The following is a 25,281-nucleotide window of genomic DNA, read 5'->3' on the forward strand; positions in this document are numbered from 1 at the left end:
TAAGCTTAGGTGAACTAATGTTTGACATACAAGGACTCTGGGTAGATACAGAGGAAGGGAGAAAGCAAGAACCCTCGACCCCATGCATTCACAAGAAGAGGGCCAGCCTTGCCAGTATCAGGACCTACGTCATTTAGGGCTTTAGTGTGAGCACCTTGAACTGGGCCAAGAAACAAACTGGAAACCACTGCAGCTGTTTCAAAACAGCGGTTATATGAGTTCTAAAAGGAACCCCCACCAGGAATCTGTTGAAGTTTCCAAGTCATTTTCAAGGGCAGTCCCATGTAGAGCTCATTGCAATAATCCAGTCTGGACGTTACCAGAGCATGGAGCACTGTAGCCACATCTTCTCTGTCCAAAAGGGGCCGAAGCTAACAAACCAGCCAGAGCCGAAAAAAGGCACTCCTAGCCACTGAGGCCACCTGAACTCCAGTGACAGTGTTGCATTAAGAAGTACCCCCAGGCTGCGGACCTTTTCCTTCAAGGAAAGAGCAATCCCATCCAGAACAGGCCATATTCCCACCTCCTGGACATGAGAACTCCAGACACATTAATACCCGTGTTTTTTCAGGATTCAGCCTCAATTTATTGGCCCACATCCAGTCCATCACTGCCTCCAATCACCGGTTCAACACCTCAGCTGACTCTTCTGATTCAGATGGAATAGAGAGGTAGAGCTCGGCATCATCTGCCTATTGATGGCACCTCACTCCAAATCTCCTGATAACAGCTCCCAGTGGCTTCACATCCTGTAGATGTGAAATAGTATGGGGGATAAGATGGAATCCTGTGAAACACCACGGGATAATTCCCATGGTGCTTAACAGTAGCCTCCCATAACTACTTTTTGGAAGCGGAACCACTGAAGCACAATGCCCTCAACCACTATCTCCTCAGACTAGGGATTTCTAAACTACAATCCGCAGACTGAGATTCACTCAGGTTGTCCACAGTGTGTCTGGAAAAATACAATTAAAAATCATACAGCATCTAGTACAACACATCACAGTTGCTACAACAGGCAGAAAAATAATTAAGTGGTCCACCAAGACCGTCAGCAATTTTCAAGCAGTCCATGGGGAGAAAGTTTGGGAACGACTGGACTAGACCATTTTTAGATAAGCAGAGTCTCAGCTTCTAGCCTCTCTTTGCACTTCATTAAGGAAGAACATCAACCTTTGCTCTGAACTAAATGCAGGTGATTTATTAACATGTTAGGAATCAATCACTTGAGAAAGTACACTTTGCTATAATTTTTGGAACACCAAGCCAAATGGGCTCTTAAGCCAACACATAAAAGTCTTAACTTAATATGAAGAAAATTAAACCCGCTCTAAAATTTGATTAAATTTGATTTTCTGATTATTAAATTATTCCTCTATCTCCTCGTTTAGTTTCATCCATCACTTTTAAATATATCACAAAGCATGTGCCTAATGTATGGCACTCTGCAATGAACTAACTGCAAACCTCTCTGTTTGCAAAGCAATATGCAAAAAAATTGTCATCTAAAGAGCACAGCTCCCTGCTTCATATTAGGGCTATTTTCTGCACTGCAAGACCCAGAGTCCTCTTAATTCAAAACATTTGTTTCCGCATGTTCACAGTGTGGGTTTTATCCACCGTTTGGGGCTGAAGGGAACACATACAATTTACAATTCTATCTGAAAGTATAAAATGGAACTATATCCTTCCTCACTGCTGTTCTGCCTCAGTAATCCAGTGTAGATGCAACATATCCCAATCTCTTTTCAGTTGATAAGTGACTGATAGCATCCCACTGGCGAATATGCTCTTTGCCCATATCCAAATTCTGCCCTCCATTATTTATTTATTTAAAGAATTTTTACACTTCTCTTCAGCCAAAAAAAGGAATCCAGAGTCAGCTACAAAGATCAGTAATAAAACATTTCCTGACTTCAGGCTTACATTCTGAAAGACAAAATACAAGAGGAAAAGGGACTGACAGAAAGGACAAAAGCTGACAGCAAGTAGTTCTTAGTTACAAGATGACACGCACACCCCAGAGCAGATCCAGGTGTTAATGAGTCAAACAGAAAGCAAGCTGTAGGGTCCTGGTATCATTCTGAGACTCTGCATTGGGGGATGAGGTTTCAGACCCTTGGCCTCTCAATTGTGGAGTGCCACAGGGTTCTATCCTCTCCCCCATGCTATTCAACATCTATGTGAAACCGCTGGGAGCTATCATCAGGAGTTTTGGGCTGCAGTGTCACCAATATGCGGATGACACTCAGCTCTATCTCTCATTTAAGTCCTCACAAGAGTTGGCTGTGAATACCTTGTCCAAGTGCCTGGAGTCCGTAAGTGGATGGATGGGAGAGAACAGGCTGAAGCTAAACCCCGACAAGACCGAGGTGTTGCTTGTGGGTGATAAGAGAAGGTTGGGAGATTTTGACTTGGTGCTTAATGGGGTGAGATTACCCCTGAAGGACCAGGTCCGCAGCCTAGGGGTCATTCTCAACTCCCAGCTGTCCATGGAGGCTAAGGTCTCGGCAGTGAGCCGGGCAGCTTGGTATCAATTACATCTGATACAGAGGCTGAAACCCTACCTTCCTGTACATCTGCTCCCACGAGTGATACATGCCCTGGTCTCCTCTCGCTTAGACTACTGTAATGCGCTCTACGTAGGGTTACCCTTGAAAACGGTCCGGAAATTGCAACTGGTACAGAATGCGGCAGCACGCTTGATAAAGCAGAGCCGTCGCCGGGATCATATCACCCCAGTGTCGGTAGACCTACACTGGTTACCAGTTGTTTACCGGGCCCAATTCAAGGTGTTGGTGTTGACCTTTAAAACCCTATACGGTTTTGGCCCAGTTTATCTGAAGGAACGCCTCCAGTATCACCAAATATGCCGCCAGACAAGATCAGCCTCACAAGACCTTCTCTCGGTCCCACCGGTAAAAACAGCTAGGCTGGTGCGGACCAGAGAGAGGGCTTTTTCGATCGTGGCCCCCACCCTCTCGAACTTGTTTCCTTTTGACCTTCGACATGCCTCCTCCCTGATGGCTTTTCGCCAAGCCTTAAAGACCTGGCTATTCAGGCAGGCCTATGGGATCTCTGGGGTGGGTTAGGCTATTATGCTGTATTATTGAAGGATGGTTTTAGATTAATTGATGATTGTGGCTTGTTGTTTGTATATTGATTTGTATATTGTATTTTGTATTATCGTACGTCGCCTAGAGTGTCCGTTAGCTCGGACAGATAGGCGACTAACAAATAAAATTTTATTATTTTTCTTTTTCTTACCAACCTCTAAACACCTGACCTCTCCTCAAGATTAATGTGCACTTTCAGTCCAGTACTGACATGGGGTGAGGGTGAGACAAGATTACTTAGAATCCTCCAAATCAGAACACATAGGTTTCCTTAATCAAGAAGTTGTGTTTATTAGCACTCAAGAAACTAAAAAAGCAAAAATATTTGAGCTCCATTCACTTGTCCCAGCTAATAAAATAAGCAGCTATGTTTTCCTTTATGTGGCTAATGAAAATCCATGGGAAAACACAGATATATTGAGTATGGAGGAAAAAATCCCACTCTGACCTCTTGGCTGAAGATTCACTGCAAAATCCTGGGAGTACAACTTTTGCTAGACTGAAGACCCCTAACAAAAAACTTGGCTGTATGTTTATAGGAAAGTTCTAGTTCTAGGAAATTTAGCTGTGAAACTGACGAAAGCATATAATCAGATTTAGGAATGGTTTTCCTGTATAGGACATACCACAGTGCAAGTCTCTGCTTGTCCTAATCCACATCTCAGTGTCTGGGGTGGAACAAAGGTCAATGAACAGTAACTACATGCAACTTTATGGGCCAGCACATTCAGGTGCAGATTTACAGACGATATATATTTAATTTCTACAATTTAACACATTATATTCCTAACACTGGGTGCACAAGAACACAAGAGACTTGGCAGATCAGCCCAAAGGCCCATCCAGTTCAGCATATTGTTCTCACAGTAGCTGCTAACCAGATGCCTATGAGAAGCCAACAAACAGACCATGAGTGCAACAGCACTCTCCCATCCATGTTCCCCAGCACAGTCTCCATGGCAAAGGTGTACTGCGTGAAGGACCTTACAGAACAAATAGTTCAAGCTGGTTCACGCAAGCACGCCACAGCAGAAGGTAAAAAGGATCCCTGACAATCTGATCTGGTGGGAAATTATTTCCCAACTCTAAATTTGGGGTTATATTAAACCCTGTATTTGAGTAATGCCAGTGGTTAGCGATGAGTGTGAAAACCAGTTTGCATCTCTCCCGTAATATTTACAATTCATGAAAGATCAGATGAATGCTTTTAAAAAAAAATTAGCATCTGTAGTATTGAGCTTTCTTCACATTTCTACTAAATCAGTAATAAATATTAATTAAAATTGAATAAATTAAAATTGGATGGGGGACTGTTTTGTTTTAATTCTGAGCAAAACCTGGGAACCATATAAATTCACTACAGGATCACCTTGCAACTTCAACTAAATGGAAATATAATAGCTAATTTTTAATCAGCTTTTTTGCAGGTCTTGCAGTATTGCAAGAAGGCATTAGCATCCAGACCGACTCAAATCATCAGCACCTTTCAGAGCTAATTTTGAATGAAAAGCAGAATAAAACTATGAACAACACCACTTTCTATCATTGAAACTAAACCGAGACATTACTAGGCCATAGTGTGTACAACTTATAAATTGTTGGTCTCAACATTCAATTAGGCTGAGAACCATTGATTTACAGGACACTGATACTGCGATTTGTTAAATTTCATAACTGATATATTCTGCAAATGAAAGATGAAAAGTAACAAGGAAAAAAGAGTAACTGATAGTTAAAGAATGGTACAAAGATTTTTAATGAAATCGGATAACTCAGCCCTGTAGCCCTGTGAGTGCAAATGGGGGTACTGTGCCTCTGTGTTTCCCCCCCCATCTGATTTTTTGGGGAAATTGTCTTCTTTTTAATTTGTGTCATGACAGAAATGACTCCATTTAAAGAATGACTGCTTGTTTTAAGAACAGGAGCAATTTAAGAATAAAACCCTCTGAAAAATTTAGTGAATAAGGCAGGGCAAGTGCACAACAAAAGCATCATCTGGAAGATCCCCCAAAAATCTGCCCACTCAAGATTTTTCCCTGGCTGATGGTGGATTTTTTGTGATCACAATCACCCTATAAGTGATCCTAGAAAAACCAGCCTATATACTAACATGACCCTGGAAGAGTTAACTATTAGACCTTTGTATTTTGACCTAAAGCTAGACTCAACACCTTGAACTTTCCTTTGCTCTGCTTTCCAGTTCCAATTGCGTTCTCTACCCAGCCAGCAATAAAAAAGCATGTTTGTTTGCCTAGAGTAAGAAAAGTTTATTTATTCTGTAATTATTATAATGAGTATATCAAGGTTGGGTGCTTATTGCTAAAGGGTGAAATAAAGAGAAAACAAAGTGATCTGAAAAAATGGCTATCGAAAGCTATGCTTTACTCTTTTAAAGCATTCACGATACATTCAAAGCGGCTATTTTTTCTTCTTTTTCTTGAGTACTTGATGGCAAAGGATGAAAACAGTCCTAGAGGAATAGAAATATTGCTGTGTACACTACAGTTAGCTGACTGGCACCTAGGCTGTAATTCAAGCCTAATTTCTGATTTTCCCAATATGTGCAGCTCAGCATGAGGCCTTTTTGGGGTTTCTGGACAGAAAAATCAATCCAGCAACCAGTTAAAAAGATTCCAATTGCTTTCCATAATTAGTCTCCAATTACTTAATCTTTTATACAGCAGCCAGTTAAAAAGTTTTCCCTTGATTGTCTAACAGGAAGTAAATTCTAAAGGTCAGGAACAAGACTAGAAGGAAGGACTCTCAAGGAGGAGTTTACACCCTAAAGTATTTATTTTTTCTCTGCCCTTCCCTAAACTTGTAGTATGGACAAGTTTATTTTTCTGGTGGAATCTAAAACTAGTAATTACCAAAGTAGTTCAGTTCATGAAGAATCAGAAAATAGGGACAGACCTCAGGTGAAAGAAGATTGCAACTATAGGCAAAGTCAAGCTCTTGAGTCTAGTATTCCTGGAGATCTTTCAAAAAGGGATGAAGCAATTCAACAAAGTAGACTTCATTCATGTAAGTTAACATAGTCTCTGGATGGGAGAGGAATGAAGGGGAAGGACACTGCCATTCCCTTCCCTTGGCCTGGCCCTCACATCGTCTCCACCAGTGGGTGGGGAATTGGCTGGCACTATGCACCCCCCAAAATGCCCCACCTAGAAATGTGTGTGCCCCACCTAACAAGGAAGGCTGGCTATAGGGCAGGGATAGCTCATATTTGTTTTAAGGAGTATAGCGGGTGCTAAGTTATGCTGACAGCATCAAATCACTGACACAAAGACCAAAAATGACTCTGTGGGACAACAGGAGGAGATGCTCAAGAAATACAAGGAGGAGACACCTTTTCTCTTTGGGTCCTACAAAGAGGATGATGGGGCAGCTATTTTAAATCAAATTCAGTGGAAAAAATAAAAAGTTCATATTTAAGAAAAATAAACGTCTCTATAGTACTGACAACCCACAAGCCATTTGTTAATGAGATACATACTACATTTGATATACACAAATGATTTAAAAAATGCTTGATTAGTACAGTATATAACCTTATTTTCACAAACTGTTTGGTTACCTACAGACAGAAATTGCTCAATTCTGAACTTCCTTGTTTTGGTGAAGTAAAGTTTTTCTCACCCATTACCTTAATTATGCATTTTATGGAGCTCATAACAGTTTTTCTGCATTTTCACTATTGTCTTCAGAACTGTTTATACACACAGATCTGTGATGTCACTCCCACATATGCCCTTTGCAAACTAATCCTTGTTTCCTGAACAACAAGAAATGGCTACAGGGCAATGTAAGAGATCATGGTTTCAAATGTGCTAACCATGGTTATTATGTGTTACATATACACTGAGCAAACCATAACCTACAGCAGCTTCCTCCTACCCCCTCCAACTTGCAAGGTGACACTTCGGCCTTGCTGGTGTTTTCCTGTACACAAAGGATTAGTCTGGCAAACCAAACCATTGCTTCATTATACAGTTGTGATTTTAAGCAGGGTTAAGAGCCAGTGTGGTGTAGTGGTTAAGGTGTTGGACTACGACCTGGGAGACCAGGGTTCGAATCCCCACATAGCCATGAAGTTCACTGGGTGACCTTGGGCCAGTCATTGCCTCTCAGCCTCATGAAAACCCTATTCATAGGGTCGCCATACATCGGAATCGACTTGAGGGCAGTACATTTACATTTAAGGCAACAAATCATGATTAAGCATTACAGCTGTACTGTGCATTGTGTAAGAGGTTTAGTGAACTACTGTGTTGAAAAGCTATAAAGACAAACAGCTACATGATTTAAAGCAGTGTATTTAGAAACAAGGAAAAACTATATATAGGAAAGGAAATACAATGCAAAAATTATGCTTTCAAATTCATGAACAATTGCATAGAACACAGTTCCGTTCTCTGGTAGGGATATCTCTAACAAAAATCAGCACATTGCTGCCAGACACTCTGCCCAGTCAAATCTGCTCTTGAGCACTTTGACGTTAATTAACTTGGGTGTTTTCATCATGGAGATGCAAAACAGGTTAAACAGTACATGCTTCCAATTACATAATATAAAGCAGTTCAGCACACAGAACAAAGAAAATGGGAGGGGGTTCACTTATTAAGATATTTAAATTTCATTATCTATTAATTTGATTCTATATCTTGATAATACAGACTCTTGCCATAAGTCAGAGTTAATTATCCTTCTTTCAAGTAGATAATGTGTTTTGCTCTAGTGGCTAATTCTGAGCTCTAAAACAACAGAAATTTATTTTGAGCATTTAAATAGATAGAAAGTCTGGGGGTGCTCTTAGATGCAGCTCTGTCACTAAAGGCTCAGGTGTCCTCAGCGGCTAGGAGTGCCTTCTACCAACTTTGGCTAGTATGACAACAACTGTCATTCCTGGCATAGCTTGACCACAGCTGTCCATGCATTGGTAACCTCAAAGTTGGATTACTGCAATGTGCTCTACAGTATGTGGGGCTACCGTTGAGGTTGGTCCAAAGGCTGCAACTAGGGCAAAATGTGGAAGCTGGGCTGCTTAGGGGGGGAAGACAACTGCCAGCATATAACATCTTGTCTGCAGGATCTGAACTGCCTGCCAGTCTGCTACTAGTCCATGTTCAAGGTGTTGGTACCAACATACAAGGTCCTATACAGATCGTGCAGGTTACTTGAGAGACCGCCTTACCCCTTACATACCCAGTAGGTTACTGAATTCTGAAGAAGAATTTCTCATTGAAGTTCCTAAAATATTAAAAGCACACTCCACAGGAACTCAAAACAGGGCTTTCAGTGTGGCTGCCCCTGTTCTGTAGAATAGCATCCCTGCAGAGGTATGACAGGTGCCCACTATTTGTACTTTCTGGAAACAATTGAAGACATATTTGTTTTGACAGCTGGGTGAAAAGGTTTCTGCCTTAGGTCTTTATTCTGTATTTCTTTAAACCTATCGTTAGTTGTTGCTTTTTGTATTGTTATTTTTGTATTGTTTTTAAATATATTTGCAGTTGTTTTTGTTAATCTCGAGACTCATAAGAGCCATAAATAATAAAATAAATAGTACTTATTATGAAGTGGTAGTCCATATGTGCTAACTAGCTTTTCTTTATGAGATCTCTTGTTTACATATACAGCCATTTTTATAATTGGGGCAATGCTTTCTCCAATAATGGCAGCAGCAGGCCAGATCCAACCCAGCTGCTTAGAGGACCTGATCTGCAGTGTAGTGGGTAGAGTGCTGGACTATTGGGTAAACCAAGGCTGAAATCTCCACTCATCCATGAAGCTTGCTGGATGAATATGTTAGAATTAAAGAGAGGAGAGATGCATGTGTCACCCTGACCTCTTTTGAGGAAAGATGAGGTATAATTATAATAAATACATAAAAGCCCATTGTGATATCCTGGTTTGCAGAGAGCCCTTCAATTACATTTTTCCAGTTTAGATGTCACAAGAAACCATGATTTATGAAGGCAGGATATGTGAGGAGAACATGCAGGCACAAAACTCAGTCTCAGTATGCGGTTTATCAGATTGAGATGGTGATGTTTGAATAGAGCCTAAGTGAGTTTTTCTCTAATCAAATATCTTAGCTAAGACTACTTTTGTATATCTGAAAACAACTGAAATACAGGGCATCAGAAAAATTTCAGATTCAAAATTTTCTGGAAAACCCAACATCACTAGCCACTCTGAAAAGAATCCATGAGTGACTAGCTAAACAATTATGGTGATAATTATAACATAATACATTATGAATATATTACAAGGTCAACTACAAAAAGTGTGTGTTTTTCTCAAAAATAGTTCTCTTAGCATAATAATCAAAACTTGCCAGTTATAGATGTGTCTCAGATGGCTCTCACCCCAAATGTAACAACGGCAAAAACAGCTGAGGCTATGAAGTGGTTTTACAAATAGCTCTGGGAATGTGTATTACCTACTGAAAACATGTATCAATAAAAAAGATACATGAAAATATTTTTAAAGGTACATTTTTAAAAGGTATGTAACTTGGTTCCTCTGCAGGATCTGCTAAATTTCAAACAGTAAGCAGTTTAGAGTCTAATCACTCAGCTAAATCTGATATTCACAAGATCAGATGCTAAAAAGAGTACCTGGATAAATCTGGGCTTTTGTTTCACTTCTATTCATTCTGTCTCAGGATAAGTGGCTTTTAAATAGCATTATCACCTTAGGTTTACAGAAGCAGTCCAAGTCTTTACAGGGATAGTGAACAAATAAAGGAGGTGCTTTAAGCTCACACCATCATAGCTCCCACCCTAAAATAAACTGGGGTTAACCGCTCACAAAACAGTCACGTATCTCAGATCATGTAAATAAACCTTTTGTGCTCCAGTTTAAAGTGACACAATGGCCTGGTTTGTGTGATACACCAAGCCAAACCTTCATTTAGTGAGACACTGCAAACATGCAGGCTCCCAGAGAGAAGCCACCGCTGCCACTTTGCTTTCATTTGAAATACTTCTAAATCATGATTCTGGCAAAAAATAATAATAATAATGATTACAAGCTAAAAACAATCCAATACATCTTGTGAATTTTAAAATGCTTTTCTTTCAGCTTTCTTCATTTAAGGGGTCAACAAGAACTGTGAGTATTACTAGTTATTGAAGACATACTGCCAAGAAAATGTCACTACATTGCTTGATATAAAAGCACACGATTCCTCCTTTGAATAGACGATGAGCAAGATCACAAAATGTTCAATATTCTCACTTCAGTACACATTTAACATTTTAAGCCCATGATTTTTCTTAATGAAAAGATTTTGGCATGAATAAAAGAAAGCACTCTCGCTTGCAGGCCACAACCAAACTATGGTTTACTGTGAAAGAAAGGTAACTGGAACACAGAGGAAATGGGACCAAGACAGCCCAAGGATCATTGACTTAACTCCAAACTAGGGTTTGGACTTATGCATAAACCAAGCCACAGTCTCCTAAAAACAGGACACTGTGTGTGCTTGTGTACGGTACAATAAAATGATGAAATCAGTCATTACTCTTCCTTCTGAGATTTCACCTGGTGCTCCTCACACATTTTCAAATATATCTTTGCAACTAGAAAGACTAGACATTTCTCTTTTTAAAGAAAGTGGTATTACAAGACTGAAACATGCACAGGCCCACATTTCGTGGTTTTTCAAATGTACTTACATTGAATTTTAGCATACATGCCTAAACTAATGCTGTACCCATTCTGTTCAGTGAAGCTGCTTTGCTTCTGGTAACAGTGCTCTGCATAGTACTATCTATCTATCCAATCTAACTATATAATATTTTTGTAAGACGTCACACCACAGTGCAGACAAAGAAGTGAAGGAAGCAAGGATCGCAGGGGGAGAGCGAACGCGGGGAGGGCGATCAGCAGTGACAACACAATATGCCAGTAAGCAGTTGAGGCATGGTGGCGGTGGCAGCCTGGAGAGGTGGGAGGCTGATAAGCTGCCTAAATGGGATGACAGGGAGTACGCAGGAGTACTTAGGGAGTTGCCTGGGGATGGAGGGACATTTGGGAAGTTGCCTGGGGGTAGAGGGGCATTTGGGGAGTTGCCTGGAGGTGTGCATGTGTTTGGAAGTGCTGTGTGTGTTTGGGAGTCCCTGGAGGGTTGGGAGTCCATGTGTGTGATTTTTGGAGGCCCTAGCTCTGGGTTTGTGTGTGTTTGAGTATGTGGTGGGGGTTGGGAGTACCTGTGTGTGTCTGTCTGTATTTGGGAGTTCCTTTCAGGGGGGGTTGGAAGGCAAAGTGTGCAGAGCAAAAGCCCTAGCATACTATATCCTTGCAAAAAGCACACATTGCCACTACCGGGACATACCACCGAACAGAACTCTTGGGCCCAAAATAATAGGTTCAGCTTCATATATGGTTTCACCAGACCCCCTCTTCTCCCTAACAGCAGCACTTTGTGGAGAATCTTCAGCCTTCCTCTCTTTAGGATTGCACAGAATTTAAAAACAGAGGGAGGGGTGCTGAATCTTTCCCCTGCACTTACTTTTCTCAAACTTTTTTCCTTCTGCAGAATTCCCACTACGGAATTCCCACTAGGGGAAAATGGATGACAAGGAACCATTTTTTGGGAGGAAGAGCACAGGCAGAAGAATGGTTCAGCACCTGCCTTCTGCCCATGCTATGCTTTAAGCTTCATCCTCTCCCCACTTCATAAGAATTCTTTAAGAGACACATTCCGACGCACAAATCATGAAACTGTAACATCTATCTTGACCCCTTTGCTGTATTCAGTGAATTGACAATGTGCTGTCCCCTTAAGTACACCTCGGCCTCTTCTCTCCTTCTCTTCTCTTGATCTCTATAATTATCTTGCTGCAGACCTATTGACACAAAAAGAGTTGGGATGTAAATTGTAGGAAGTGTATATAAATTGCCAAGTCTGTTCTGATTTGGGTAAATTCTGAACCATTGTACCTCACCTTGGTACTGCCTTGGTCTTCTCAATCAAGCTGCTGAACAGATATGTGTTAACCCTTCAAGGAATCAGGTGTGCAAAGACTGGGAGCTGACAAAAGCCATATTCTAGTGTTCATACATAAAAGCCTCCCACAGACACGCATATGAATCCCATCCCATTCCCCACATTTAACTATTGTGCATTCAAGGCTTATGCTAAAGTAGTGATTTGACATACTTGTCAAATTTCTCTCTCATACACCTTTAGAATCCTACTGTTCTACTGATTAAGTAGGTAGCTATCACTGGAATGTTTCAGTCCCAGTGGTAAAGCTGAGGCAACCAGACACTCATTTAATTTGGCTTATCTAATGGCATATACACACACCGAGTTGTGAAGTTAAGGAGAGAAAAAAAGATTCTTTGAGGGGCTCCAAGGTACATCAGACCCTAGAAAACCTGTTATATTACCATCACCTTTGTGGAAACTAAATGAATGGCCAAAGTTCAATTGACTCTTAGGACAGACAAATGGTGGTGATGGGGAGTTCCTTCAAAAATACATTTGCCTAGCAGCAATGGGCCTAACAAGATAATGGGGCTAAATTGCTATTATTTTTTAAACAAAAACTCCAGCATTTAAATCCTTTCCTTTAAAAAAAAGTTAATACAGAAATTAGTATTAGGGAAGAGGGACCAGATGTCTAAACCAGACTCTTATTCTGGATGGGATTACCCACCCTCTGAAGAGTCAGGTTTGCGGTTTGGAATGCCCTTCCCAAAGAAGCTTGCTTGGCAACTAGGAAACACCTTTTTATTCCCTCAGGACTTCTGATTTATTTTAATGTTTAATTTAAATCATTTTATCACTGCATTGGGATTTTAGATGGCTGTTACATTTTTACAGATTTGTATTTTTGTGTTGCATTTTAGTGAGAATCCTGCAGAAGTACAGGATATTAATATCAAAAATAAACAACCTGACAAACAAAATTCAGCAACAGAAGCAAGCCATGTGATTATTATATTAAAACAATTAAATTGAATTATAGATTATAATTATTTATAGGCAATAATTAGTATGCAAAAGTAAAAGTGTATTAAACAGCTGGTGATGAATTTTATTTGGAACCCCAAAGATAGGGATATCCCTAACAGTTACACGTTTGTATTAATGTAAAAAGACAGGAACATAGGAAGCTGCTTTATTCAGAATCAGGTCCTTGGTCCAGGTAGCTCAATATTGTCTATACTGGCTGGCAGCAGCTCCCAAGGGTGTCAGGCAGGATGTATACCAAAAAGTCTTTAAACACTGTGGGCAATATCTAACTAAGTGAGGCACAGCCAAGGTGGTACCCCGTTGTTGGACTACAACGCCCAACATCCAGAGCCAGCATGGCCAATGGCCAGGGATAATGGGAATTGTAGTCCAACAACATCTGGAGGGTATCACATTGACTACCACTGAACGAAGTCATACTCTGAGTAGACCCACTAAAATTAATGGGCTTAAGTCCAGACAGTAGAACCACCTTGACCTGAGGGGAGAGGAGAAGAAACTGAGGAACTGTTATCATCCAGCTGCCATAGTGGCCTCTCCCTCCCTCCCCCAACTGTCACCACAGGGGGATCTGCAGTAGAACCATCTTGACCTGAGGGGAGAGAAGAAAAAGCAGTAACAGATTCTTCTAAAACAAGCTGCCGTTTCCATTTTATTGTAACTTAAAAAATCATTACTTATTGTTGTAATAATCTTATGTAAACCGCTTTGTAAGGTACGCCTGAAAAGCAGTATATAAATACCTTAAATTAGTTATCACCCAATGTAATTATAGTGCAAGTTTTCTAAATAGCAAGTCATTGTCACATTAAAAACAAAATAAATCAATTTATGGAAAACAAAAACACTAATCATCTCTTATCCAACCAACTTTGGTTTTGAATATGGCCATCGTATACATATTATCACTTAATCTCTGTCAAACACTAAGGCTACAATCCTATACATACCTACCTGAGAGACTTCTGAGTATATATGCATATACATACTCAGTGCTTTTTTTTTTGCAAAAAAAATTAAGTGCTAGTTCTCACCTTGATAAAAGTGCTGTGGGTGCCAGCATAAAATGGTTGCCATAAGCAGCCAAAAAAAGGTGTCGGTACTCCATTCTAATGAATGCCACTATTAAAAAAGCACTGTGTCTACTACAAGCATCTTTCCAATGTCTCTTTTTCTTAAAAAAATACTTTAATGGACCTGTTCAGAAAATTAGCGATGCTCAGAATTTCATTCTCATCAACACTGATTTTAGAATAAATGTTTTTCTAAAAAAAAAGGACACAGTAAATAATCCTGCTAATGTTCACAGATTTGTTAAATGCTGCGATATTAAGATCTCTCCTACCGAACAATTCTATCTGCAAAGGCACTACCATATGCCATTTTTCAGCTATGATTAGCTGTACCAAAACAGCTAAAAATAATATCTTCCCACCCTGAAAGTGAAAACCATTTACCAATTGCAAGCTATGGAATATTATTCTAATGTGCAGAAGTGTTTCAACTAGCAATACAAACAACCACAGCCAATAAAAGCAATGAGTTACTTTGTATTGACCAATCCTCATCTGACATGTTACATGCATTTTTATCACTATTTTTAGCTGCAAGGCAAACTGAATCCATTTGATTAAAACCTAAGTCTAGAAATGTGTTTGCTTGAAGTGAAGCTTAGTGTATCAAATTTAATCATAAGAGATTATCCAGAGTTTTCTTGTAACCACATTCCAACTACTAGTGGAAGAGTAAATTTAAAACAGTCTAAACCAGGGGATGCCAACTACGGTCCGTAAGCTTCATGAAGGTGGTCTGCTGTGTGTCTGTGGATTTCAAATGGATGTCTATGCAATTCAAATTGTAATACAATAAAATACAATATATAAGAAACAAAATACAAATAAAAAATCATACAGCACCAAACACAGTGCATTACAATTGCTACAACAGGCAGAAAAAATTATTAAGTAGTCCACCAAGACCCTCAGCAATTTTCAAGTTGCGTAGGGAAACAATGTTTGGTAACCACTGCTTTAAACTAAATGAGAATTTTCTATCCAAATATAGGTACTTTTAAATAATGTATCATGAGTAAATAAAGTGTGAATAATTTATTAAAGCTTTTCTCTTTCACAAAGTTATATCAATGAATTGAATAATTACTACTATTCACATTTCATTCACATCTCTCCCAGGCATTTTAGCATGTGTTCTATATTGTTTTAAATTTTTAAATTGTGTTTTAAATTGTTTTTTAAAAGAGGTATTTTAAATTGTATTTTTTTTTAGTTATTGTAAACCACCCACAGAGCTTCGGCTATGGGGCGGTATACAAGTTAAATAAATAAATAAATAAATCAGATAAGCAATATAATATGGACTTCATACAGAGCCATTGTTATCAAACATTTCAGTAAACCTCTACAGTGCAAAGATTTACAGCCATACTTAATTGCCAGCAAAATTCTACACTCATTTATAGTATGAGTGCCCAATTGTTCTGAACTGTCATACAAAAATGTTTTTTTTTCCTAAACCCTTTTTACATCTTTTTCTTCTTTTCTCCTTGTACTTATGCCAGGACCTGAGTCCAGCAGCAATTCACACACAGAGCGAGCAGCCCTGTAGCCAGGGTGGGGCAAATGGGTGCAGCCCCCCAAGCTATGCTCCCCCCCCCCAGTATTTTTTTGGAAATTTATCCTTTTAATTTGGGACATGCCAGACAATGACAGCCTCCATTTAAAGAATGGCAGCTTGTTTTAAGAATAGGAGCAATTTTAGAATAGAACCTTCTGAAAAATTCAGTGAATAAGGCAGGGCAAGTGCACAACAAAAGCTTCATCTGGAAGAGACCCAAAATGTCTGCTCACTCAAGACTTTTCCTGACTGAGGGTGAATTTTTCATTATCACAATCACCCTAGCATTACTTAAGTCAAGGGTCACCAACTTTTTTGGACCAGAGGGCACATTTCAAATATTGAGAGAGTGCTGGGGGCACCAGTCACAAAATGGCTGCCATGGAGGGGCATGGTATAACATTAAATGTTATACTTAATGTTATACATATTTATACTTCCATACTAGAAAATACTTGACCTGTTGAATTTCTGCCTGCTGGGCAGCTGTTAAAGGCATAAAAACCCTGTTTTACCACAATGCCAACCCTAAACCAAAGCCTAGGCTGCCATTCTTTACCCACTTACCTGGAAGTAAGCCCCATTAAACAGAAATAAACTTATTTCTGAGTAGACATGTATGCCATTGTACTGTTAGTTAACCATGTAGTGAGTTCTTAATGAGTCCCTGGTCTTTAGCTCCTACACAGCAGGAGACATATCTAAGCCACTTTGCAAAGTTTGCACATTTGCATTTTGAGGTGAGGGAGGTTCTTTAACATTTACTCACACTTATTTAGAAGTAGTATTTGCAGAAAATAACTTCCAGGGACTACCTGATCTCAGGTGAACCCAGCACAGGAAAGATGCATCCTGGTTGTGAGGGGAAAAAGAAGAGCAAACTATGGAGATTCCATGACAAAAAAAAATCAAAAACAAAACAAAACCAGAAGCAGGAAAAGTGCACTAAAAGAGATGGGGAAACATATTTTGCTTAGGACCCCAGGGATTCCTATAGCATGATGGCCAAACAACTCACTTATCCATCACAGCTTTGACTTCACTCATTGGCTAAAAACACTGACAGGCAGAAATCACTGAGAAATGTACCTGCACTTTTTGCTCAATAAATTTCCTTCTAGGAGGGCTACAGACCTACTTTTTAAAAAAATGAAAATTCAGACTCTGGGCTACCTACCAGGGGTGCCACTGAAGGACTTCATGGGTGCCACAGCATCCACAGGCGATGAATGGGTGAAACTCACTAGCCTGCTCTTTGCTTTCTCTTGGCACAAGGGAGGATCCAATACTATTTGGGAGGAGGCAGTGGTAAAGGGGGGAATGGATAGGTGGGAGGAAGGAGGAAAAGAGAGAGAGAATGAACGAATGAATGAATGAATGAATGAATGAATGAAAGGCAAAGAGGTGCACAAGGGGAAGCTGGTTTCATCTCTGCTCTGCTGAGAAAAAGAGAGGCTGGGAAAATATTGATATATTGGGACTAAACTCATAATAGCCGCGAGGGGGGACGCAGAGAGAGGGAAAATAGATTGACAACCAGTGTGTTCAACAGACAAGAGGTGCGCAAACTTCCCCAAATTTTAAAACAAAACAGAATACTAGAGGTGAGCTACAGATGAATCCCCAGGGTATTTTATGGTGCAACCCAGCTGTCTTCTGCTATTACTGTTTCATTTTTTTCTGCCCAGAGGGAAAGTTGTTTTCCTTTCCTTTCCAAAAGGAAAACATTGTTAGAAATAATGATAAAAATATCACTATTTGGGGGGAGAAAAATGGGGAGAAAAATGGGAAAAGACGAAGACAGCAGAAAACAAATAAACACAGAACGGAACCACCTGCTAGTTCAACAGAATGCAATTGGGCTGGAACCAAGAAGCTGATTGCATCCCAACTTGTAATATGCTCTTACTCTGTTTCTAAACCTGTTTTTGGTATTGGTGTTCTAATGACATAAGACTAAAAATGATTTTTTGAGAAAACAAGCTCCACATTTTTCAACTTCTTAGTTTTAGCATAAACTATTTTGTTTGTGTTATAACCTTTTGTGAGCCCCTTGTTCACTATATCCTTAAAATCCCTTTTTTTATGAAACAAAAAAACCCAGTCATTTAATTCCCAGTGTTCATACTCAATTTTCTGTTAATAGGCTATGTAAAGATCAAATTATGTAAGTTAACACACTGTCTGCATGGAGAAGGAATGACGGGGAAGGTCACTGCTTTCCTTTGCCTGACTGGGCCCTCACATCTCCACTGGGGGTAGGGGGACTGGCTGGCACTGTGCACCTCCCCCTCGAAAATGTCCCACCTAATAAAGATGACTGGCTGCAGAGCTGAGAGTCAGAGGCTGCATAGGCACCAGCTAAGGAGCTAGACCAGATTCAGGGCTCTGAGCCTTTTACTGGAGACTGGGAGATGACTAGGCCTAAAAATGACAGACAGACCCAGGGCCAGCCCCAGGCATGCCGGGGCCCTTGGGCACCAGCCTGCCCCGGGCTCCTCCACTCCCCTTCCACCATCCACAGCAGGAGCCACGGATCGCAGGACAGGAGCTTCTAAGCCGCCTGCCATCCCCCCGCTTCACCTACCTTTCTCTCTGCTGTTTTTTGCAGCTATGCACACTGCGTGCGCAGGGTTGCCATCAATCAAGATGGCGGCCAAGGTTTCCCTAAGGGGGTGAAGCCTCTGCCGTCATCTTGGTTGATGGCACGCACGCGCATGAATTGCTGCCATCAACCAATATGGCGGCAGAGGCTTCAGCCCCTTAGGGAAACCTCGGCCGCCATCTTGATTGATGGCAACCCTGCACGCGCAGTGTGCGCAGCCACAAAAAACAGCAGAGAAAAAGGTAGGTGAAGCAGGGGGATGGCAGGTGGCTCGGAAGCTCCTCCTGTCCTGCGATCCGCAGCTCCTGCTGCGGATTGCAGAAGGGAAGCGGAGGGGCCCCTGTAGCTCCAGGGGCCCTCGGGCCAGTGACCCACCTGGCCACCCTTCAGAACTGGCCCTGGACAGACCGCAGACCAACCTTCCACAGAACCAGGGCCTGCAGAGCCAGAGCACTCACAGATACCTGAGCTGAAGGAACGCAGTTCTTTCAATAGTACCTTACCAGTCCAGCAGTGCAGGGAACACAGCAGTCAGAAGGCCATGAATCGTAGAAGCATCAGCACTCATGCCAGAGGGTTGGCCCTTTAAAGATTCAAATTCTTCACAAGGAGGTGGCGCCTTTAAAAAGGCTCAGTTTACTGTTGCCCTCTGTTGAATCAAGTTGCTAACTTGGAGCTATATGTAGTTCTGCAACACCTGATTACAATATTTATCTTGCCCCATGGGATCTAGCACCAGACCATCTTGCTCTTACCCACTGACACAGGATGGATGCTGCTGCAACAGTAGTCCCAGTGCCCCCCACAGGGATGATGTCCGGTGAGTCTTCCAGATAAGTTTTCTGGGGAACAAAGCTTACTTCCAAGCATCTTAACCCAATTAAACTCTGACCTTAGGACTTCCATAATTAGCAGATCAACACATGCTTTTTCATCAGTCTGTTGAAGGGAGATGCTGCTTGATGGGCCACACCATATTTGTTGTAGTCTAGTACCCTCCTGAACATCTATGAGGGATTTCTATCTGAGACAAAACATGCTTTTGAATGGCTGCATACCACATCAGGCACTTGCAACAAGGTTCTGGATCAGTCCTGTGATATGCTACCTCTTTCTGTCTGTGGGGCAAGATTTGGATACGATCGAACCTATCCTTGTTGATCAGTTTTGGAGGCCTTGATGGATTAGATGCTGGATGAGCTGATTGACTTGAGACACCCAGTTTTTAAAGTAGTCCAGTATTTCAACTTCCCACTTGTGTTAGGGATTCCTTGGCTGGCTGTGCATTACTCCTAAATCTCTAGGCAGGCTTGCACCTTGGCTTTTTACTTATTTTACCACTGTCAACATTGTTCGCTGCAAATGACAGCTACCACAACAGCAACTCCAGCACAATTGGCAAGGCCTTCACCCGCAAAAAAGTGCCATGATTTCCAGGATGTCTTCAGTCCCATGAAGGCTGACACTTTAGCACAGCCATACTGCCTGCATAGTGATATAGACTTGATCCCTGGAGCCAAGATATCTACAAGGCACCTCTATTCCTGTCTCAGCCTGAATTTGCCACCCTCCAGAAATTCACTGATTAAAACTCAGGAGTGGGTTTATCCAGCCCTCCACCTTTCATCTGTTGCATTCATGGTTCTGCAACTCATGACCTGCCTTGCCCCTTTGGGTCCAGCACTAGACCAGAACAGGACAACATACATGTTCAATGCAGTTTACCCTTCTTGTTTTACCACTGGGACGGGGAGTCTCAGAATTGCTACCTTTTCTTTTCTCTCATGTTCTGTCCTAAGTTGTTGTGGCAAGGCTGCCCATAGCCTAGCTCTTCATTCTTTTCTTTTTCTGCTACTCCTTATCTGTCCTTGTTTCCTACCTGTTTAGAACACCCTCTAAATGTGCCACCCACCACACCTTTCTCCTTTGGCAGGTCAAGCATCTCTCCTTGTTCAGCAAGGATGTCCTGCCCAGCCTCTTCCAGTCTGTTTGGCTCACCTCCACAGCTGACCATCTGGCTGACAGCATGAGCAGGGAGCTGCTGCACGAGACTCTCCTGACACCCCAATCACCCCATATCACCTACTTTTTCACACTGAAAAATGATAATACTCAGTTGGGGTTAAGAAATAACTGCCTTTGCTAAAAGATACTCTCCTGATCTGAAACATCTACTCAGCAGCTGCATCAGACCACTCATTCAGACAGATCAGACTTTGGTGCCAGCTGTGGCAACACTATTACAGGTCAGGAAAACATCCCATCACCTATGAACAATACTTTTCAGCTCTTTTCACAGACCAAAAGGACAATTTCTACATAAGATGAGCGAATAAACACAATTCAGGCACTCAAAATTGGACCAATTTAAAATTCAGTGGGACATGCCAAAATGAATGAAAAATCTCCCTGAATGTTCTTTAAAGTTGTTAAAATAAAACAAAGTAAGTTTGAAGAGAACTGGAATTCAAATATGCGGAATTCAAAGTCATTATCAATTTTTACATTTCTACTATTCCATATTGGTATAAGAATATCACCCAGCTAGCACTGTTGTGCATGTGCACAGCCAGCTATGACTGACAGCTCACCCTCCCTATCATTCTCTCTTCCTACACACACACAGTGGGCATGTCAGCAAGTGGGTGAGAGAGGGATGATTAGTTAGTCGTCTGATGGGAGGCTGATGAGCTGAGGGGAAAGACTGAGGGAAGGAGTCAGTGCTGCTGCCACTGCCCTTGCCATGCCAAGAAATGGGCTAGGCAAGCAGGCAGGGAGCAATTCTCCTGGAAAAAATACCTCCTTCACTGCACAGAAACTGCTTCAGCCATCCCAAGCAGCAGTTGGTATTCACAGGTACATTGTCTCTCAACGTAGGTGTTCCATTTAGATGATCATGGTTAATACCAATTACTAGCCCTTTTCTACGTAAAAATACCTTTTTTTCTGGACTATCTTCCTCCTCTGTTTGCTATATTCATTCTGATTAAGATACATCTTGCCTACAAGTATCCTAGGACTCTCTAATACAGCCTTAAAAAGTTATAAAACAGTTATATTGTCCCATCTGCCCAAACACATTTCTATGTTTGTTATTTGTGGGCTAAACTCTGTGTGTGTGGGTGGGTGGGTAGGTGGGTGGGAGCTTTAGTAACGTTTCTCTGTCTGGTTATCCAAAGGCAATTCTTACTCACCATGGGTGGCCAAAAAACAACAAAAAGTATTGTGGTACCTCAAAGACTGACATATTTATGATCACACAAGTTTTCATGGACTACACTCCACTTCATCATATGCATGCTGTCCTTAGTTCCTTGTATGCCAATAGTTTGGGGTGGGGGGAGAATTGTAAACAGTCAGACAGAAATGAAATGCAGAAAAGTATGGGTGGTGAAAATTGTTATTAACAACCATACACACAAAAAGTTGTTGATTATCACACAGACATCCTGATACTGAAAAGCCAATTAACACATGTAGTGCGATATTTGCCTCTAGTTTAGAAGTGATAACACTGAACCTCTTGATGAATTGTAATTAAGTAGTTTCACGTTGCTATTTCCCTTTAAGGTTCCTGTGTCCTGTATGGCCACCTTAAGGTCAGTTACAGAGTGTCCTGGGAGGCTGAAATGCTTCTCCACTGGTTTTTGGAAACTGCCATTTCTGATGTCAGATTTCTGTCCATTTACTCATTTGCATGGACACTGGTCTGTTTGTACTATGTAGAATGCAAAAAGGCATTGCTAGCCCATGTGATAATGGTAGTGGAAAACACATTGATGACCAAGCACTCCTTCTGCATTTTTACATATGACACACAAAAAAGTTTCTGAATTTTCCACACCAATCAGTCAAATGTAAAGCCTGCATTAGCTAGTATATACAATGTTTGTTCTCTGTATTGCAATAATATTTGCATATGCATAAGGTTAAGCCAAAAAAGGCTCAGAAATACTTTCCATGCCAAATGTAAAAATGCCCCAGCCTTTTTCCTCTCACCAACAGTGACCTAACCAGGCTATGACACGTGCAGATTTTTAGAATGCACTGAGAATCTTAGAATGCACTGTGATGGTAAATTCCAACAGTGATATTCAACATTTGTCATACCTAGAGTAGATCTAGGATTTAAGTACATTGATTTCAATGGATCTGCTCTTAGGACTTTGTTATCAGACAATAAAATGAATTCATCCAAAAACTACTAACAAATTTGTCTTTTCAAACACACTTAGAAACATTCTCACAGAATATTTGTAGCTTAAATCTTCATGTTGTTCTCTCATTACAGTATTTGCTTCTGCCCTACAAACACCAGCCTTCAAAATATTGATGAACACAATACACTGGAAAATTCTTCATAATGATGAGCTGAGTGTAGGTGGGGGGAAGTGTAGTACATATCTGTGTACCCTGTTCTGAAATATATATTCTACACCCACTAGAATCCTTGTCTGTGAACAATAGGCCACTCAGTGTCAGAGGGCAGGACATCACACAAAACAAGAATGAGGAGCCTTTTTGTACGCCATTTTGACAGGGCTATCCACCTGTCAATTATACAACATCATTATGGCATCACATGATTGACAGGTGGGTTGCACCTTCCACCTGTCAAAATCCTTTGCCCAGGTTTTTCAAAGTTTAGGAACCACAGTGCAAGACGTGTTATGCTTTGCAATCCGGTCCACACTGATCCTTTGATCTTGACAATGGAGGTTGAAAGCATCAGCAGGGGAAAGCTTGCAAAGCCCGCCCTGTGCTCACCTTTTCAACCTGTGACATCAGAAGTTGAAAGGGGGAATGCAGGAAGGCTTCAAAGAGCAGCATGGGAGGAAGAAGTGGCTTCCATCGAATGGAAACTGCTTCCCCCTCCTTGCGCAAGGTGCACTCTTACCACCTGTTTGCTGATGGATGGTTGGGAATGTGCCTTGTTCCAGCAAAGAAGCAATCTAGCTAAGGAGCAATCAGGAGCCTACTTAAAGCTCCTGATTGTCCGTTTGAAGCCTCACCCTCACCCATCCCATATTGAAATGGCCTCATGGGAAGCCTGGTGGGTCAAGTTTGCCCCGTGAGCCAGAGGTTCTCTGCCCCTTACATAGAACACATTAATGTCTGTAAGAAACACCACCAAAAGATGGCTTGTCTGTAGAAAAAAATTAGCAGGGTCTTAGAATTCACAGTTGGCATTGGCTTAGATAATCACATTTTACTTTGACCTACTACTAGAAGTAACGTAAAGTGCCTTAAATTAACATGGCACACGTACTGTATGAACTTTAAAGGGGCACCACCATGCCTGGCCACTTTCAAAGGACTGTTTGTCTCTTCTCCTGCAGTATAACACCCTTTCATATCAAGCTGCTTCATACTTTCACAATTTTAATGTGCTTTAAGAAATGCTTTGACCTGGGGAGAAAGCAAACTAGACAAAATGTGAGATACAAGGAATGCTCCTGTCCCTGAATTTAGAGGACAGTTTTTTTAAAAAAAATAAACAAGAGATATGTACTAAATATTCCCGTAGGGAGTGCTCTGAATTATCTTATTCCTGTAGTGTTCACACATGCAGGAAACAAGCACACTCAGTACCTACAAGAAGTGGGAGGACCACATGGCACATGAACAACTCTTCAAAAGATTTTTGCTATTTTCTACCTCTAGTATGGAGAACAGAAGCAGGGTTCAAGCTGAGTAAGGGCCCTCAAAGTAGCACCATGTGTTCAGCGATTGTTACGCAGTCAAAGAAGGGAAGCGCAGAACTAGCTTGTTAGGACAGATCTCTTTACAGCTTTCCCTGTCAAGCCCAGGGAGGAGGCAACAAGGAAACAGAAGCAACAAGCAGGAGGGTTGGAACGGCTGGTCTTGCGGCTGCCGCTTTTCCTCCCAAGCAGTAGCGGCAAAGCTCCAGTTGCTCTGCCACAACGGGGGGAGGGCGGGGAACAGATGTGGATGCAGCTGGAAGGAGGAGGATGAAGAGGAGCGGAAGAGATCCAATTCTCTCACCCCACCCGGGCCAGGAAGGAAGGAAGGAAGGGGGGGGGGAAAGAGGAGGCTGTAGGCTGCTCTGGACAGAGATCGCAAATAGGGATCCCTCTTTCATTAGCCGCACCTTTCCCAGAAAAAGAAGCTGAACAAAACGAGTTTTTCACCCCTTCGTTGATAACTCAGTTAAATGCAGTTTGGGTGCCTCCACGGCACAATAGTGTCATCCTCACTTCCCGTTGGCCCCAAACCCGTCCCGGCTTCACACCTCCGACGCAGCTTCGGCGGCACCATCACCCAAATTCCCCTGCCCCACTTTATTTCCGTCGGAGTAGACACTGGAACTCCGCGCGCCTCTCGCTCGCTCGCTCACCCACCTTGGTCCGGATCTGGCCCGAGGTGGAGACTTTGCGGATGAGTTTCTGGGGGCCCTCGTGCTCCCCTTCACTGTCCGACGACTCGTCTCCCGGCCCCGCTGCCGCCCCGGCTCCTGAGTCCCCCGGCTGCGCCTCGATCCCGGCTGCGCTCAGCCCCGCCTCGGCCCCGGCCATCTTCTCCGAGCCCTGCCGAGAGACACGGCGAAGGAAAAACAAGAAAGCACGCGACGCGAGTGGGGCTCAGTACCGGCTGGCGGGCGGCGGCGGCAATAGCCGCTCCCTCCCCTCCCTCGTCCTCGCCGCTTGTTCTTCCCGGGGCGGAGATGGAGGAGGTGGCGGGGATCAAAGTGAGGAGGAGCAGCAGCAGCAGCAGTCAGGCTCCACCGCCTGAATCCGGCCCCGCCTGCTGCTGCCGCTGCTGCCGCCATCTTCCACTGCCTCCCTCAGGCAAGGCAAGGGGAGACGGCGAGGATGCAGCGCAGACAGCCCCTCTTCTCATCCTCTTCTTCCACTCCCCCCTCGCCCCCGGCAAGAGTCTTGACAGGGCCCAGGGCTGAGAGGCCGGGG

General features: G+C 42.1%; 1 protein-coding gene across 1 annotated transcript in view; it reads right to left on the minus strand.

Annotated features, from left to right (window-relative positions):
• Window positions 1–25,045, minus strand: part of DGKH (diacylglycerol kinase eta) — a 247,107-nt gene extending 222,062 nt beyond the window's left edge. The window contains 1 exon segment of the mRNA XM_061629909.1: window positions 24,715–25,045. Within this exon segment, the coding sequence (XP_061485893.1) occupies window positions 24,715–24,888 (174 nt within the window). The 5' untranslated portion in view covers window positions 24,889–25,045.
• Window positions 25,046–25,281: the final 236 nt, after the last annotated feature.

The sequence above is a fragment of the Rhineura floridana genome, chromosome 5, assembly GCF_030035675.1.
Source record: "Rhineura floridana isolate rRhiFlo1 chromosome 5, rRhiFlo1.hap2, whole genome shotgun sequence".
In the NCBI taxonomy this organism is placed as follows: Eukaryota; Metazoa; Chordata; class Lepidosauria; order Squamata; family Rhineuridae; genus Rhineura; species Rhineura floridana.